The 17580-nt window shown below is 39.8% G+C and overlaps 1 protein-coding gene across 1 annotated transcript; it reads left to right on the top strand.

The window, feature by feature from the left end:
* Positions 1-13180: 13180 nt before the first annotated feature.
* Positions 13181-16099, top strand: PI3 (peptidase inhibitor 3). Its single transcript, XM_045519237.2, has 3 exons — positions 13181-14595; positions 15432-15700; positions 15938-16099. Exons 1-3 carry the CDS (start codon positions 14514-14516, stop codon positions 15962-15964), a joined length of 378 nt encoding a protein of 125 aa, XP_045375193.1. The 5' UTR covers positions 13181-14513; the 3' UTR covers positions 15965-16099.
* The last annotated feature ends 1481 nt before the right edge of the window (positions 16100-17580 follow it).

A 17580-nucleotide genomic window follows, 5' to 3' on the forward strand; every position in this document is an offset into this window, starting at 1 on the left:
TGTCCCTCTTTGGGCCTCAGTTTTTCTCATCTATATAAAGGGTGAAGGTTATTGAGTCAGATACTCCCTTTCCTGGTTCTCTAGATCTCGAAGCCCCAGTAATGGCTCAGTCAGAGGGTAGAAGTCAGCTCTGAATAGCAAGGAGGGGTTTGCAGAGTTCGGATGCCTAGGCAGCATTAGGATTAGGGTCAGAGCTCTCTGCTGGAGAAGGCTGGCCCGGTTTGGCACGGTGAGTGGAGAAGCCCTAGCTTCTCCTCTTGGACTCCCGTGGGTGGGAGAGTGAGAGACCTCCCCGCCTTTGGTGAGGTCACCTACAGTGGCATCTGCTGGAACTGCCCCCTGCCTGGGGCTGGCTCAGTGGTCAGGGGTGGATGGAGCAGGGGTTTTGATTTAGCTGAGGTAGCTGGTCACAGCAGGTGTGGGTGGCCTCTGGGACCCCCTTCCCTGGCCTTAGGGGATCCTGAGCAAAAAAATCAACTCAGCTAAGGACCCCACCTTAGATTTCACATCATCTGGCTCCAGTATTTGGTAGAAGGCAGACAGCTGGGTGCTCAGAGTACTAAGGGGCCCCACACAGGAACCACATTGAACCACAGTACCTTACCCGGACCGGAAGAGATCAGGACCATCCTCCCCACCCTCCCATTTGAAAGTTGAGGAAACTGTAGACCGGAAGTGGGAGGAGACTGGCTCAAGGACCCACAGTTAATTCCTAACTAGACTGAGACCTGTCATTATCTCTCCATGATCCCCATCCAGTTCCTGGCCTTGGAAGTGAAGCAATACCTCATCTGATGCTGACAGGGGAAGAGGATGTTCCAGTTCAGGACAACCCTCACAGTCGGGAAGTTTCTCCTGGCTTTGACTTGAATCCCTCATGCTGTCTTCTAAGCTCCCAGGAAAAGAGAGGTCCTGAATTCTATGATCAGATGTTACTTTTGGAATTCTAACATCCCCTTGGCAGCTTTATTTAGATGGACAATTTAATGAGGCTAATTTTTTTCCTGATTGCAAACTACACATGTGTATTGAAGAAATGCCTTTCAATTAAGATTATTTTGTAGACATTTTCCCATGTCATGGACTGTCCTCCAATATCATCACTTCTAATGGTTACATGGTATTTTGTAAGACTGATATGCCGAAACACTTATAATCAGTTCCCTACTGTGAAACATATAGGTTTCCATTTTTTAGCTTTCATAAGTAAAGCTGTGACAAAATCTTTGTACATACATTTTGAGTCACATCTATGACTGTTTTCTTAGGGTAAATCTGTCAGAGTAGAAGTGCTAGTTGAGTCAAAAGATACAAACTTCCAGTTATAGAAATAAATCAGTCCTGGGGATGAAATGTACAGCATGGTGACTATAATTAATAATACTGTATTGTATATTTGAAAGTTGCTAAGAGAGTAGACCTTAAAAGTTCTCAATACAAGAAATATAAACATTTTGTAACTATGTGTGGTGACAGACATTCACTAGACTTATCGTGGTGATCACTTCACAATATATACAAAAACTGAATCATTAGGTTGTACACCTTAAAGTAATATAATGCTGTATGTTAATTATACCTCAATAAAACAAAAACAAACAAAAATAAATGCTAGATCAAAAGAAGTTTTTCAGGCTTTGAATATTCAGTCAAATTACATTTCAGAAAGAAGGAAATGAGTGTAGGAGAACCTCCACCTGCTTTGCAATAGACATCTCTTGTTTTTGTTTGCCAAGCATCCCTTCCCTTGGCGGAGTCATTATCCCCATCTTCTGTAATTCTAGTTGGCCACCAATCACCAGGTGATTTCCGTATCACAAGTGAGAGCACTTGACCCAGGTTAGGGTCTCTGGACTCTTCCATGTCCTCTAACCTGCCCACCCCTCCATTCACATCCTGGACAGAGAAGGCAGCTCTAAAAAGAAAAGTCTAAAATTCAGTTGCTGACCTAAATGTCCATCAACAGATGACTAGATAAAGAAGTTGTGGTATATATATACAATGGAATACTACTCAGCCATAAAAAAGAATGAAATCATGCCATTTGCAGCAACATGGATGGACCTGGAGATTGTCATTCTAAGTGAAGTAAGCTAGAAAGAGAAAGACAAATACCATATAATGATATTACTTATATGTGGAATCTTTAAAAATAACACAAATGAGCTTATTTACAAAATAGAAACAGACTCACAGACATAGAAAACAAACTTATGGTTACCAGTGGGGAAAGAGGGAGTGGAAGGATAAATTGGGAGTTTGGGATTTGCAGATACTAACCACTATATATAAAACAGATAAACAAGGTTCTACTGTATAGCACAGAAAACTATATTTGGTATCTTGTAATAACCTATAATAAAAAAGAATATGAAAAGGAATACATATGTATGTGTCACTGAAACATTATGCTGTACACCAGAAATTAACCCAACATTGTAAACCAACTATACTTCAATTAAAATAAAATAAAATAAAATAAAATAAAATAAAATAAAATAAAATAAAATTCAGTTGCTGTTGCTCACAACTGAAGATCCTTAACAGATATACTCACCAGAAGCAGGACATTAAAAAAGAAGTAAATAAAATCTCTGCCAATGGAAAACGTTGTCTCATTTTAATTTGCCTTTCTCTGAATATTGGTGAGGGAGAGCATTTCTTTCTATGTTTATATCAACTGACTGACCATATTTCTTCTTTGTAAATTGCTTGTTTTGGTACTTTCCCCATTTTTATTGGGAATACTTTTATTTTTATTATTGAGTTTTAAGAGCTATTTAAATGTTAAGGATACTACTAATTTGTCATACAAAGAGGCAGTATGATAAAGTGGTTAGTGGGTGTAAACTGGAGTCAGGCAGACCAACCTTTCTTTCTTTTTTTTTTCTTTCTTTCTTCCTTCCTTCCTTTCTTTCAAGTTTTTAAAAACTTTTATGCAATTTTAAAGTTTACAGTCCATTTACAGTTATTACAAAATATTGGCTATATTCCTCATATTACATAAAACATCCGATGCACACACACTCCCCCACCTCTGCCCCCTTAACTGGTTTGTTCTCTGCATCTGTGAGTCTCCTTTTCAGGCAGACCTACTTTTGAATCCTAGTGCTGCCAGATTCTAGCCATGTGACTTTGCACAAGTTACTTAGCTTTTTTCAAACCTGAGTTTACTCTTCTACAAAGTAGAGATAATAATATTTATTTTATAGGATGGTTCTGAGGATTGAATGAGATGAGCTTGATAAATGCTTATTTTAATCCTATCCTGCAAATTACTGTTTTCTTGTTTTTTGCTTTGTACCAAAGTTTTATATTTCGGGGTAGTCAAATCAGTCTTTTCATTTGTGTTTTCTCCCTTTGCTTTTATGCTGAAAAGAGTCATTTTGAGTCGGATGTCAGATGCATGTTTACTATATTTGCTTATAATTCTGTTGTGGTTTTTGAAAAGCATGTTAATTCTTTAATTCATCTGAAATCTAGACATAGGGGTATGAGATAGGGAAATACCTTTTTTCTAAGTTATTAAGCAATTGTCCTAGTATCATTTAGTAAATAATTCAAACTTTTGCTGTTGATTGGAAATCAGAATTTTACTTTTAAAAAACCCCACAAGTTTTATATATAATAGGGGCTGTTTCTGGACTTTCCTTTCTTTTTTGTTGGCTGTTTATTATCATTGCTTTTGTAATTGTAGCTTTATGATACGTTTTAGTCACTGGTGGTGTCCATTACCCTTCATTAATCTACATTTTCAATTGTCCAGGTCACGAGTATTTCATTCTTCCATGTGGCTCCAACAATCATTTTTTTAAGTCTCAAAAATAAATTGTTTTTTGTTAAACATATTATCTTAAAAACTTTCAAAAATATCCCCACAAAAAAGCAGTAAATACTTCAGTGAGGTCCTGTGTACCCATCATCCAGATTCAACAATCAACATTTTCCCCAGCTTTGTTGAGATATTAATTGACATATTGTGTAAAGTTAAGGTGCATAATGTGATGATTTGGTACACATATATATTATGTTTCACCATAACAAGGTTAATTAAGACATGCTTTAACCCACACAATAACCTTTCTGTGGTTGTTGTTGTTATAGTGAGAACATTAATTTTTTTTCTTTTTCTTTCTTTCTTTTTCTTTTAAATTTTAAAATTTATTTTATTTTTTGATGGAGGGACTGGGGATTGGACCCAGGACCTCGTGCATGCTAAGCAAAAACTGTACCACTGAGCTACACCCTCCCCCTCTTTTGTTTAATCTGGGATGATGAATGTTAACTAAACTTATTGTGGCTATCATTTCATGATGTTTGTAAGTCGAATCATTATGCTGTGCACCTTAATCTTACAGAGAGTGCTGTGTGTCAGTTATCTTAATAGAACTGGGGGAAAAAAGAGTGAGTATAATCCAGCAAGGAAAAAAAAAGCTCTACTCTCTTAGCAACTTTCAGGTGTGCAGTACAGAATTGACAGCTACAGTCATCATGCTATACATTAGATCCCAGTAACTTACTGATCTTATAACTGAAAGTCTCAACAATGAACACTTGACAGCACTTCCTTCACATGTATTCTGACACCTTTTTGGCTGAAGTATTTTAAAGTAAATCCAATGCATCTCCCATTTTACCCTTAAATACTTCAGTTTGCATCTCAAAGAAATAAGGACATTTCTCAACAATACTGTTGTCATATCTAACAAAATTAACAGCACTTTCTTAGCATCATCTAATAGTCTATTTTTTTTACTGTCTCCAAAAGGACTTTGTACACTTGGTTTGTCCAAGCAAGTTGCACACACTGGTTGTGTGTCTTTAAAGTTTCTTTTAATCTAGAACATTCCTTCCATCTCCTACCTCTCTTCTTCCTTCCCGTCCACCTCCTCCTTCTCTATGCTATTTATTTGTTGAACAAAACAGATGATTTGTTCTTTAGAGTGTCCCACATTACTTTCCTCTGATATCTTTCAAGTTATTTCTCTATCCTTCGTATTTTCTGTAGATGAAGCTTGTTGAGGTTCAAGTTCAATGTCTTGACAAGAGCATATTATGGTGATGCTGTGTGTTTGTGTTGCAACATCTCAAGAGGAACACTTAGTGCAGTGAAGAGAAATTAATGCATTTTAGGTGGCATCCCCTCATACTCCTGTCATAAAGTGGTGCTTTCTTTCGTACAAACTGCAAATAGCCTGTGGGGTCATGATTTGGCCCCCTGTAAATATCCAGTCCCAGTCAAACTTGCACCTAATGATTTTAGAAGCCATGGATGATCAGCACCTTAATCAATCACTTCATTAGAGGTTGGAAAACCCACTAGGTTTTGATTTTGATTATATTTAAGGTATAAATGTAGTTGGCCAAGATGGACATCTTGACCTTGTAGAGACTTCCTGTTTAGGGCAGACCATATCTTTTAAGTAAAAGCTTTTTTTTTTTTTTTTTTTTTGCTTATGGCAAATTTCAGTCTGTCTATTTATTTATTTATTAGTAAAGGTAGATTTATTTAGAGAGATACATACTGCATAGAGTGTAAGGCAAGAAAAAGGCAAGGAAAGAGGTGTGGGAATTGGGTGCTCAGGTTACAGTAAAAGTAGGTACACAGCCCATAGACAGAGTGCGGGCCGTCTCCAAAGGGGAGAGAGCGAAAAATTCAAACAGTCTGTTTAACTGTATCTTTTTAAAATGTCATTTAGTAAAGTTTTGTGGGTTTTTTCCAGAAAATCTGTACATTTCTAGATGTGTTTATTTGTAGGTATTTTATGCATTTTGATAATGTTGACCAGGAATTATTTTTACCTTTAATGTTTTTTCCAACTAGTTATTGCTAGTATTTAATGATATGAATTACTCCTACTTATTTACCCAGAGAAATCTGGAAATTATTAACCTCTCTAAGTCTCAACAATATGTTTTGCTAAACTGGGAAAATAGTAGATGATACCTACCTGATTGTTGATAGGGTTAAATGAGATAATGCATATATTGTATTTGGTACAGAGCCTGCAATATAGAAAATGTTTATATATATACATGAGAATAACGGCCACCACTATGGCATCTTTTTATTTGCCAGGCTTGGAGGTGGGGCACTGGCCCTGGCTTGGACTTAAGGTGCCCTGGTGTCAAGGTTCTACCCCAGCCCAGTGCAGCCCTTTCCCTGTGTCCCCAGAAAATGGGGGTGGGGTGGAGCCATGGCTAGTGTCTTCCTGGAGGGGTGAGAAGAGACGTGGGGCTCCTTGTTTGCCCGCTCCCATCCATTAGCCTCTATTTCCCACCTTCAGTTACAGAAGGAAGCCAACCTCCCCCAAAGTTAAATGTTTAAAAGCCAACTTTGTTCAGGTATAAGTTCTTTTTATTCATTTTTTTCAAGAGGAGTTAATTTTATTCTTTGTAGAGGAATTGACATATTCAGAGTCCCATAATGTCAGAGCTAGTATGGCCCTTTGCATCTGAGCCCCTCAAGTTCAATAAAAACTGAAACCAAAATCTGAAGCTCAGAGAGGGAAAGCTATTTGCCTGGGGTCACCCAGCAAGTTGGCGGCAAAGCTGAGGCTGATTTCCAGGCCAGTGTTCTAGAAGTCACTCAGAGTGGCTCCTCCTGGGGCACTGGACTTCCTTGGCACTTCCTTGGAACAGGGCAGTGAGGCCAGTGCGTGGACAGCAAAGCTATGAGGTTGTTCAGGTTTGTCTAGGAAACCCCTTTTCCACTGTAGTTCCCTGCCACCCCCCCAGTCTGCCCTACCCCCAAGTTACAGGTGTCAGGAGGAGACTGCTCACTCCACTAAATTATCCTGAAGTGTCAGAGACTCAGGCGGTTTTGCCTCATCATTTATTTCTTAAAAGAGACCAAAGGAAGGGGCTACTGTGTGATTCAGGGGGATGCAGCACCTGCCAGTGGAGACTGAATCTGACTCCAACAGAGGAGATGCTTAAAGAGCTGGGACCTCCCAGTAGCTGTTGCAGCAAAGCTTTCTGATATTTCTGGGACATAATTCGGTGCTGGGAGTCCCTCCAGAGCAGGTCTTGGGATTTGTCTGGTGAGATGGCAGGACTAGCAGAGCTGAGGATAAGTGGTTGGAGATTGTAGTGAAGGTGGCTGTGCCTGGCAGGGAGCTGCCTGCAAATATGTGGACGGCATTTCCAGATGTGCAAGATCTAGTGTGGAGACCGCATTTTCCTCGACTATCTGTGTTGGTTTCTGTGCATCAGATAAAACAGCCGCATCTCCCAGTCTTGATGGTGTGGCCGCGTGCAGAAGATGAACCTTATCTTTCTGCCCTCCCAAGCTCTTGGTTGTCTCTTGAACCTTTGTGTTGTCCAAGCTGCCTTTTTTTGTTCTTAGTGGCTCCTGGTAGTTGAGGGTGTGCCAAGACCCATTTCAAGGTGAGTGTTTTCTTGCCTGCCCAATATGTAAAATTGGCTCAGCTAGCTTCTGGATTTCTTTCAGAAGAGTGGCTCTGTGTGTAGCTGTAGACTTAGTGTGACCAAGGGTGGAGGGGAGCTCAGGAGCCTCCTATGTCTCAGTCATGGACTGGAACTTCCTGTTTGCAATTCTTTAAGGTATATATCCGGGGGTGGAATTGCTGAGTCATCTGGTAAGTCTATCCTGACTTTTTTGAGGAACCATCAAGCTATTTTCCAAAGAAGCTGCACCATTTTAGCCTCTCATCAGCAATGCACAAGGGTTCCAGTTTTTCCACCTCCTTGCCAACGCTTGTCACTTTCCATTAAAAATGTTTATTACAGTCAGTCACACTATTGGGTGTGAAGTGATATCTTGTCATGATTTTGATTTGCATTTTCCTAATGACTAATGATGTTGAATATCTTTTCATGTGCTTACTGGCCTTTTGTATAGCTTCTTCAGAAAAACGTCAAGTTCTTAGCTCGTTTTTAAATTGTGTTGTTCATCTTTTTCATGTTGAGTTGTAAGATTTCTTTATATATTCTGAGTACTAGGCCCTGATCAGATACCTGCTTTGTAAATATTTTCTCCCTCTCTGTACGTGATCTTCTCACTATCCTGATGATGTCCTTTGATGCACCAAAGTTTTAATGTTGTTGAAGCTTAGGTGTTTTAAATATCCTTTGGCTTGAAGTTTTTATATATAAAGCAATCAGCAAGCTTACTCTTTGATCCACCTTCTCCCTCCCTCATCTTCCTGTTTGATGGGAGTTTTGCTATTTCTGCCTTTTCACAGCAGATCATATTTACATACTGTTTGTTACTCCTTTGTCTTAGACTTGGTTCCATGGTTAAAATGTTCAGTGCTCTGTAGTAATCATTTTGTAATCCCCACAAATATTTCTTGGTTGGATAAATCTTGTCTCTTATGAACTCCTCAGGAAAGCTCTTAGAAATGACATTCCTTAAGTTTTTGCACATTTAGAAATACATTCTTGCAGCCTTTTACGTCAAGGACAAATTACTTGTACAAAAATCCTCAATACACACTTTCTTTCCTTCAGTGTCTAAGTTTTGCTTCATAACTTTCTGGCATTGAGTATTGCTGGCATTCAATCTGACTTTTTTTGGATTTTGTTTTGGTTTTGGTTTTGGTTGGGGGTGGTGTTGACTTCCTAAAGTCTTCCATTTTTATTTTGAAAATCCAAAAATGTTACTTGCCTACATTTTATGTTTACCACGATGTGAATTTTTAATATGTGGACTCTTTTATTTCAGAAATATTTTCCTCAATGATAGTTTTAAATAATTCTCTTTTGTTGTTTTGGTTTTCTTCTTTGTGGGACTTGATTTATGTGTCTGGTGGGTCTCCATTGACTTTTTAATATTTAAGACTTTCTTAGTAATCATATTTAGACTATTTATTTTGATTTCATGTTCTTTGCATTTCTTTTTTCCTTTTTCTTCCTTATTTCTGAAATGTTTTTGTCCTTTTCTTCAATTTCTCCACTCTCTGTCAGATTACATTTCACATCTTCCTGTTACCTTACTATCTCTTGAGTTTCTGTATTTCTACTTTATGAAGGTTCCTAATGCTTTCAATTTGCTTCAGTAATTTTAAACATTGATTTTAGAATATCAACTTTTCTCAGCTTTGTGGTGACATTTTCCTGGGGATTTTTAAAATCCTGTTTTAAACGCTTTTAAGCTTTGCTATTCATTTCTGTTTTTAAAAAGGAATATTTTCACATGGTTTGTGTGATTTCCAAACTTCTTTCTTTAAAATCAGATTTTCATGGACCAGCGAGTGAAAGGAGTGTCTTACTGGACGGGGAAAGGGTAGAGGTGAGAATAGGTTTCTTAGTTTCTTAGCTCAAGGGCTCCCTCCTCTGTTGCTACAATAATGGGCAGTCTCCTTAATACATATTGTGGATTTCTGATTCTTAGCGACTCCTCTGAAACAGAAGGACTTCCACCAACAGCCATTGCCACAAAGACATATTACTCCAGCATTTCAGTGTAATAACCTCTCTCAGAAACACCCCATCTTCTTTTCCCCGATGCATTTTCTCTGTATCTCCCAGCACTTGTGTTTTACCTTTCTTGTTCTCAGACCGGCTCACTTCAACTTCCATTCAAGGCGGGCACTTTACCTTTGGGAGGTGAGTTTTTGCTGATGTTTTGAAGTGTAATGGGGGCGGGGGGAGCAGGCATATGGCATGTACTGTGCAGTGGCTTAATCAACAGGCATTTCAACTGCTCCCAGAATGTCTTCCTGCAGAGGCTGTAAGTCAAATGCCTGTCTTTCCTAGACTCTTTCCCGTCCAGGATTTCAGGTGTGATTCAGGTTCTCGGAATGAAATGCACTGATACAAATAGCTGAATTCTTTTCCTCTTGAACTCCCTAGAGTAATTTCTTCTGACTGCATCTGAATCATACCTGACACACACTATTAAGTTTTTACATTGCAACACTTAATATTTTAAGCATCTCTTCTTGACACGTACATTCATGGTTACATGTAGTCATTTATTTAGATCCAACTGTCAATTATACTTTTCTTCACTCACATGATTCCTTGAATCCTTTATTCTAATTTATTAATTTTATTTTCTTTATTAGATATGTTCAGATCACAATGGTGGTGAATTTTGTTGTGATGAAATAAAATTTATATTTTAAGGCAGGAGAAGAAAAATTAAACATAAAATTCTCTCTCTCAAGTGACAGTAAATTAGACCTGCCCACTTATTTGGTATAACCTATAGTTAGGCCTATACTTAACCAAATGATTGGAAAAGAATGGAACTTCCTGCCATTAAGCTAATACTGGATAAAGCATCTTGTTTGAATTTTTAATTATTTCTTGGGCTAATAATATATTTTTATTTGGTGTTGTGGTTTATGTATTTTAAATGGAGTGTTATAAATAATATTTTATAAATATTTGTGATTTCAGGGTGTTTTTTCCCTGAGATTGGTGGACTTTTCTCTGATGACATTGCCAAACCCGCAGTGGTGTCAGTGTTTCTAAAACCAAAGTCATTCTTTCATCTGCAAGTAGTGCATAACGAGATAAAGCCAGAATACTAAATGAAAATTAACAATGTATTTAAATTATTCTGTAAACTTTGGAATTTTCATTGAAGGTCAATTCTTCATTATTTAGCATCCTAGAAATAAGAAGAAGAAAGACAAATTCTACAACATTCTATTAAAAACAATTCTTTCTGTGTGTCCGTTTGGGCCTTTTCCCTCCCTACCTAATGTGCAGTAAGCATCTGCATTACACGTTAACCAAACTTCCCCAAAGATAGGAGTGCCTGCTCAACCATAAAGATAAATATTTTTCCTTTCTTCTGACGCTAGCAATGTAACTTCTTAAAAGAACAGCGTTCTTTCCCAGCTCTCTAGGGGGTCAAGGACTTGCTGCTTGCTTTGTGCTTACCTAGACGACATATCCTTGGTGAACTTTTTGTAAAATATCAGCATGTCATTTTGATATATGATCCGTTGTCTCAGAAATGTTCATGCCTTTGCCTTCGACTTCTGCCTGGTGGAACAGTTCTTAGAGCTTTCTGAGAATCTGTCTTCTGGATTATAATCCTCAGTTTGGCTCAAATAAAATTTCCTTTTTTCTTCTTAACTTTATTGTTAACTGAACTTTCATAAACAGTGTGACAAGTGAAAAAATGAAAAACTAATATATAGAAAGGATTGTCTCCTGTCCACTCCCAGCATTACCATGGAACCAGTGTTAACAGCAGTGTGTATTCCTTCAAACGCTTTTCTGTTGTCATACTTAAACATAGTCAAATACAGGAGTTCTATGTTCGACTGAAATATTATCGAAACACATACACTATTCTCCAACTTCTTTTTTCTGTTGGTAAGATTTCATGGACATCGCTAAGAAGTCAGTAAACAGAGATCTAGTGATATTCATTCTTTTTCTAATGTACTTATAAATGTAATAGGATAACATCAGGCATGATGAGATTTTTGGTATGTATGAATGTATGTATGTATTTTTATTTGCTATAAACTACCTTTTATTTGCCTTTTCCCTTCTTCCATCTACCTTCTTAACCTGCATCCTCCTATGAACCACTCAGGGAACCTATGTTAATATTATTATGTGCAGTCTTCTTAATATAACTGTAGCAATATTTTTAACACAACCAAACTAAAAACATGCTCTCACATGTACAATCATCTGTTTTTGGACTCTCTAGTGTTTCCTTTACATATTTATCTATCATTGTTCTAATACCACTTTATCATAATTATTACAGCTTTAATATAAATCTTGATATCTGCTGTATCAATTCTTATTAAATTATTATTCTTCAAGAGTATCTTGACTATCTTGCCTTTGGCAGTTTTTGTATACATTTTAGAATTATGTTGTCAAAATTTTTTTTGGTTTATTTTATAAAAACCTTTCTGGAGGTTTCATTGCATTGAGTCTAAAAATCACTTTGAAGACAATTGGCATATATATTGATTCTTTCAATCCATGAACATGGTATACCTTTCTGATTTAAGGGTGCTAAAAATATCTCTCACTAATGTTGTATAATTTTCTATGTAGTGGTTCTGCACAAAAGTTATTAAATGTATTTATAAGTGTTTTATATTTTTATATGATTATAAAAATCATTAAAATTTTGTTTACTGATTTGTGTTGTTGATGTATAGAATACAATTGATTTTTGTGTATTTTCTTTGTATGCCATGATAAATTCTCATTGATTCTAACAATTTATCTGTAGATTTGTTTGAAATTTTATGAATGCAATTGTATAATCTATGAATAATGACAGTTTTGTTTTTTCTTTCTAATACTTACACCTTTTATTTCTTCTGTTTGTCTGAATTTATAGAATAGAGTGTCCAGAATAATACTGAATAGAATTGGGGATAGTTCCTGATTTTACAAGAAGAGGTTAAAACTTTTCACATTTATGTATGATGTTTGCTATAGGGTAGTTTTTATCACTTTAAAAGAATGATTTCTACATACATGTTTTCATAACGTTTTCCATCACCAAGAATCTAATTTGAAAAGAATACAAGGGAATGAAAAGTGATCTGGTTCAGTACAAAACAGAGGCTTGTATAAATGTCCACCAAAAAAAATTATTCCTCATTCCTAATTTTGCTATTTCTGTATCACAACTGCATCTTGAATTTTATTGAATGCTGCTCTGTATCTAAGCTTATATTTTTTTTCTTTAATCTATTAGTGTGGAGAATTACATAAATTGAGTTTCTAGCATTAAGCTACCTTTGTATACCCATATGCACATGTTCAATTTTACTTTCTGATGTCAAATTAATTTTCAAATGGTTGCATGAATATATACTCTCACTAGTAATGTGTGAGATTTTATTTTCTCTATAAATCAATAAGAAAAAGATAACCCAATAAGAAATGGACAAGATGCTTGAATAGGCCTATTAAGAGAAAATCCAGGAAGGTGGTTACCTCTGGGGAGGATGGAGAGGGAAAAAAATTGGGGAAGAGCAAGGGTCAATATGGCACAAATACAGGAAATAGGCTTTTTTTTTTAAAATCTGGCAGGTGAGTACAGTCTGCCATTTTGATGCTTTAATTCTTTAAAGAATAGAGATATGTTCTACACACATTTTTGGTTTGATAATTTATTTTGAAATGAGATTTTTTTTTTAAGTAGTCTACAACCTCCAATGTTCTGAAATTTGTTTATATCTCCTTAATGTTTCAGCATTGGTTGACATGTGGTCTGAGTCCAAAGAGACAACGAATAGAGATTTCAACAACTGGTTTACTATAAAATAATTAGTTTGCTTTCATTCCTGTCTCACCAGGAACTCAACTCAGTCATTTCCACACTTCAGGTTCTGGCCCTGATAATACCCAATCTGGGTATTTTTATTACTCTCAATTATGGTAGCAGTGACCATATACCAACTCAGACTAGCTTAGGCAGGAAGCCAATTTATTAAGTCATAATTTAACTGACAGAAGGGTGTGGAAAGAGCTGCTCTCAAGGTAAAGGGGAATGAAGGCTGATGCCTTTAGAATCCTCTCTTTCCATCATTCCTCTTCTTTTCTAAGTGAATTAGGTTCATTTTTTCCTCAAAAAGTTGATCCCCCTCCCAGACTGGAACCATAGCTCCTGGAGTTCCCAGGCTCATTTCTACCACCTTTATCAAAAGGAGGGACTTCACTCTTCCCCTTAGTGTCCATTCAAATAAAGGTGTCAAGCTTTCATGATTAGCAGCCCCCACTGGATTCATAGGTTGATGGTACCAAGAAACAAGAGTTCTTCAGGAGAAACAGAGTACTGTTCTAAGAAGGAGGAAGGCAGGTTAGATATAGGCACTGCAGATGTCTACATTATAGGTGATTTCTGTTTTCTTCTTCTTATCTTATGAGTGTTTTCTCCTTTCTCACTGTGATTCCAAGGGCATCATGCCATTCCAGATCTAGAATTCCACCTTCCCTATTACTTTGCTGGTGCATCTCAGAGACTACCTGTGAAATGGAAAAGTACAGTGATCAAGTCATTAGATGTTCAAGGCAAACTTGCCTGCAAGAGTTCTTCTTGGGGTCAGGGTAGAATGAAAGGAAAGCCCAGGTTCATGCTGGGAAGGGTAAACTGTTCGAGTAGGTCTGGCTGGGGCTTGCGAGAACAGGGAGTAATGGGGGAACACCTCGGCTTTGAAAACAGAGCTGGACCTACTGCTGACTTGTTGAATGACCTTGGGTGATTTCCTTTCTCTTCATTGGGCTTCATATTCATTCTAAATATGAAGAATTTGATCTTAATGGGGCCCAAGGGCCAGCCAGCTCTGCTTCTTGGTGAGAAAGTGAGATAGCTCTTGGGGCTCTCAGAGATGGTGTAACACTACCTGCCATCTCTCCCTGTTAATAATCCTTGAGGAAAGGCACAAGATCCCTCCCAGGATGGAGGTAGGTATTTCCTGGTAGAACTAAAAAACCTAGGTCTTGCCCCTTGTGAAACCACAGACCCGCCCTTGGCACCAGGCCAAGCTGGGGCTGCATAAAACAGAGCTTGACCTCAGCTCTTAGCCATACACCTTCCTGACAACATGAGGTCCCAAAGCTTCTTGGTCCTGGTGGCGGTGCTCCTCGTCCTTGGGACACTGGCAGCCGAGGCAGCTGTTGTAAAAGGTGAGTGGCCCAGACAGGGCTGGGTTGAAGGAGAGGCTGCTGGGGGCAGCCTGGGTCCTTAGAGGGAGCACTTCTGGAGCAGCAAGCCGGGCCAGAGCCCAGACTTCAGCCTGGACAGCAGGTTTCCAGTGTATCCAGAGAAGTAGGAAGTTGCCCAGTGGGCTCCACATGCTTTCCACCCCAGGACTGAGATATCAGCGCTATTTGTGGAAGAAACATGGTGATGTAGACTTGGCCTCAAGTGTTGGTACTTGGACAGAACGTTTGGTGAAGTGAGGCATCGCCTGAAGCTGGGCCGTTGGTATGGAGTCTGTCCCCTGCCTGTCTGCCCTGTAAAATCACCTAAGTCATCAGTCCTCGAATAGGAGGTTAGGGACTATCAGGGACTCAGAAATAATGTAGTTTGAAGACTCTTATTTTCCTAAGGAGGACATTGAGTTCTAGAGAGGGGTGAGGAATTGTGAAGGCAATCTCCAGGACCAGGTTGGAGCTCGGGTCTCCTGGCAGGTGTCTCACAGCTTTTTCCCTCCACTCAGTTCCCTCAAAGATGACAATGTGTCCTTGTCACCTTTGGAAGTCGCTCCAGTCTGGAATCTCCTCATGAGAGTCCCAGGACCCAGAATGGAGAGAGGGGAGAAGTGGACCCATAGACCCTTTCCCCAAGGCCCAGAAAAGCCTTCCAAGAGCGCAGACCTCAGCTAGCGCTGGTGACCCTCCTCTACCATGAGTCCCTGTCTGAGGGACACTGCAGTGAGCTGTGGCTGGACTTGGAGGAAAGACTAGATAGTTGAACCAGGCACCTGGTCTAAATGTGAGGATATTTCTTCTTTCAACAGGTCGTCCTAAAGGTCAGGGTGTTTATAAAGGCAGAGGTCTGGTCAAAGGTCAAGATCCAGTCGAAGGTCAAGATCCAGTCAAAGGACAAGATCCAGTTAAGGGACAAAATCTAATGGAACTCTACACTAATCCTGGTTTTTGCCCCGAGATGCTGGCCGAGTGGGATGATTCAAATCTCCCTAAGCAGTGTGTGAACGATTCCGATTGTCCATGGCCCTACAAGTGCTGTCCGATGCGCCTTCGCGGGTGGCGATGCTCCCCAGCTGAGGTGAGAACTGGGTGGAGGGAGAAGTGACCCCTGAGGGCACAGGGAGGCTGAGTGGTGGGGAAGGATCCCACATTGGTGGGGAAGAGGATAGAGGGAGGTGACGGAGAGACTGAGGGGACTCAGAGGCTCTAACTGGGGTCCCGAGAAGGGTGATGTGTAGACTCAGCCCTGCCCCGCACTGCCTCTGAGTGCTCTGACTTGCCGAGTCACATCTCTGATTCTCTCTTCTTCTACCAGATGGAGTCCATTCTTGCTGCACATTGAAGTCCCCAGGGAAGCAGGCCCTGGTTCCTGCAGCACTAACCTCTCCTACATTACCCCTCTTCTTCTCATCCAGGATGCCCAAGCCTAGGCTGCCTCTCTCATGGACTTTCCAATAAAAGACCACTTTCAGATCCATTTGTTTCTGGCTCCTGTGACTTTTGGGCTCTTAGAAGCTCTGGGGAGATGGGTGTGGTGTTGGGACTTCCGGTCCCTGGAAGAGGGACCCGTTGGAAGCTGAAGGAGAGCCCAGGCAGGAACGAGAGGCCCATTCCTGGGGATCACTCTAGAAATCCAATAATCAACCCAAGAACTGCAGTCTCCGTTTCACTAGGAAATGGGAACATTTTGCCTTGGGCTGCAGACCAGGCAAATAAAACCCAAAAAGTTGTGTAAATTTCAGGCAGTTCCTTTCCTTCATCATTGACCCCCTACTTGTGACCTGGCTGTGATCAGCCCCGTCAGTGCGACCAGCAAACCTTCATGCCTCCACCTGTAGCTCCCTCCTTCCTTTCATGTTTCCCAGGGATCTGTATCCTTCCAAGAAGACAGATGCTGGAAAATCCTTGCTAGTGAAGCATTTCACCTGTTCATGCCTGAGATGCCTCCAGTAACACATAGTTCCTTTGGGTTAAGCAATCTCCCCTCCCAGCTTTCTATTTTAAGATGTGAGTGAGGAGGCAAGACACATTAAGTCCTTGACTCTTTCTTGTGATTGCTGAATACTGTTCTCTGGAGACATGCACGCTGGGATAGAGCAGACTCCGGGAGTGAAGAAAGAGGAAGGTTTTGTGAGGCGAACTTGAATGACCTCGCGGCTCTGCCGTTGGCTCCCCTGCCCTACTGCCCTTGTGCAGTGAAGTTCTCGGGGAAGGCCAAAGCCAAGGAGGGGGAGCATTTTGGGTTGAGAGGGGCGGGAAGGACACAGGTTTGGGAGTCAGGAGACCGGAGTTCCAGCCCCAGCCTCCTCTCCGCTTGCTGGTTGACCTCAGACAAATCTTTCTCCCACTCTGAGCCTCAGTAGTCTATCCAACTTGAGGAGGGTTGGATGAAATTATTCTGGAAGTACAGTTCAGCCCTGATTTTCTGGCCCTGAAACACTTCTTTTGTGTGTGTACGTGTGTGTGTGTGCGTGTTTGTGTATGTGTGTGTGTATGCACATGCGCGTGCGTGCGTGTGTGTGTGTGTGTGTGTGTGTGTGTGAGTGGGGCTCCTGCTGTGAGTGAAGGTTGAGGGACAGAGGCTTGGAGTGAGAGAACTGAGGGCACAGTGTCCCTTAGTCCCTCTTCCAGGAGCTACAAGCCAGGGGTCTCCTCTCATTCTCCAAGGGATTGGCTGGACTGTGCATTCTGTATGTAGGCAAAAGCAGTGTCTGAACTTCTGGCATGACAAATACATAATATACCATTGGTGGTTAAGAATCATTTCTGTATTTCAATGTTTTCTCTGTTCCAGATCTTATAATAAGTATATTATATGCATTGTCTTATCTTTTTTCTCATTAGCCCTCTCTCAGACAGGTAGTATATACATCTTTACTTTTATTAAAAGATTGAAGCCATGAAAGTTTCGCTAAACACCCAAAGACACACAGTTAGTAAGTGATGATAAATCCTACT

Source organism: Camelus bactrianus, chromosome 19 (genome assembly GCF_048773025.1).
Source record: "Camelus bactrianus isolate YW-2024 breed Bactrian camel chromosome 19, ASM4877302v1, whole genome shotgun sequence".
NCBI classification, from domain to species: domain Eukaryota; kingdom Metazoa; phylum Chordata; class Mammalia; order Artiodactyla; family Camelidae; genus Camelus; species Camelus bactrianus.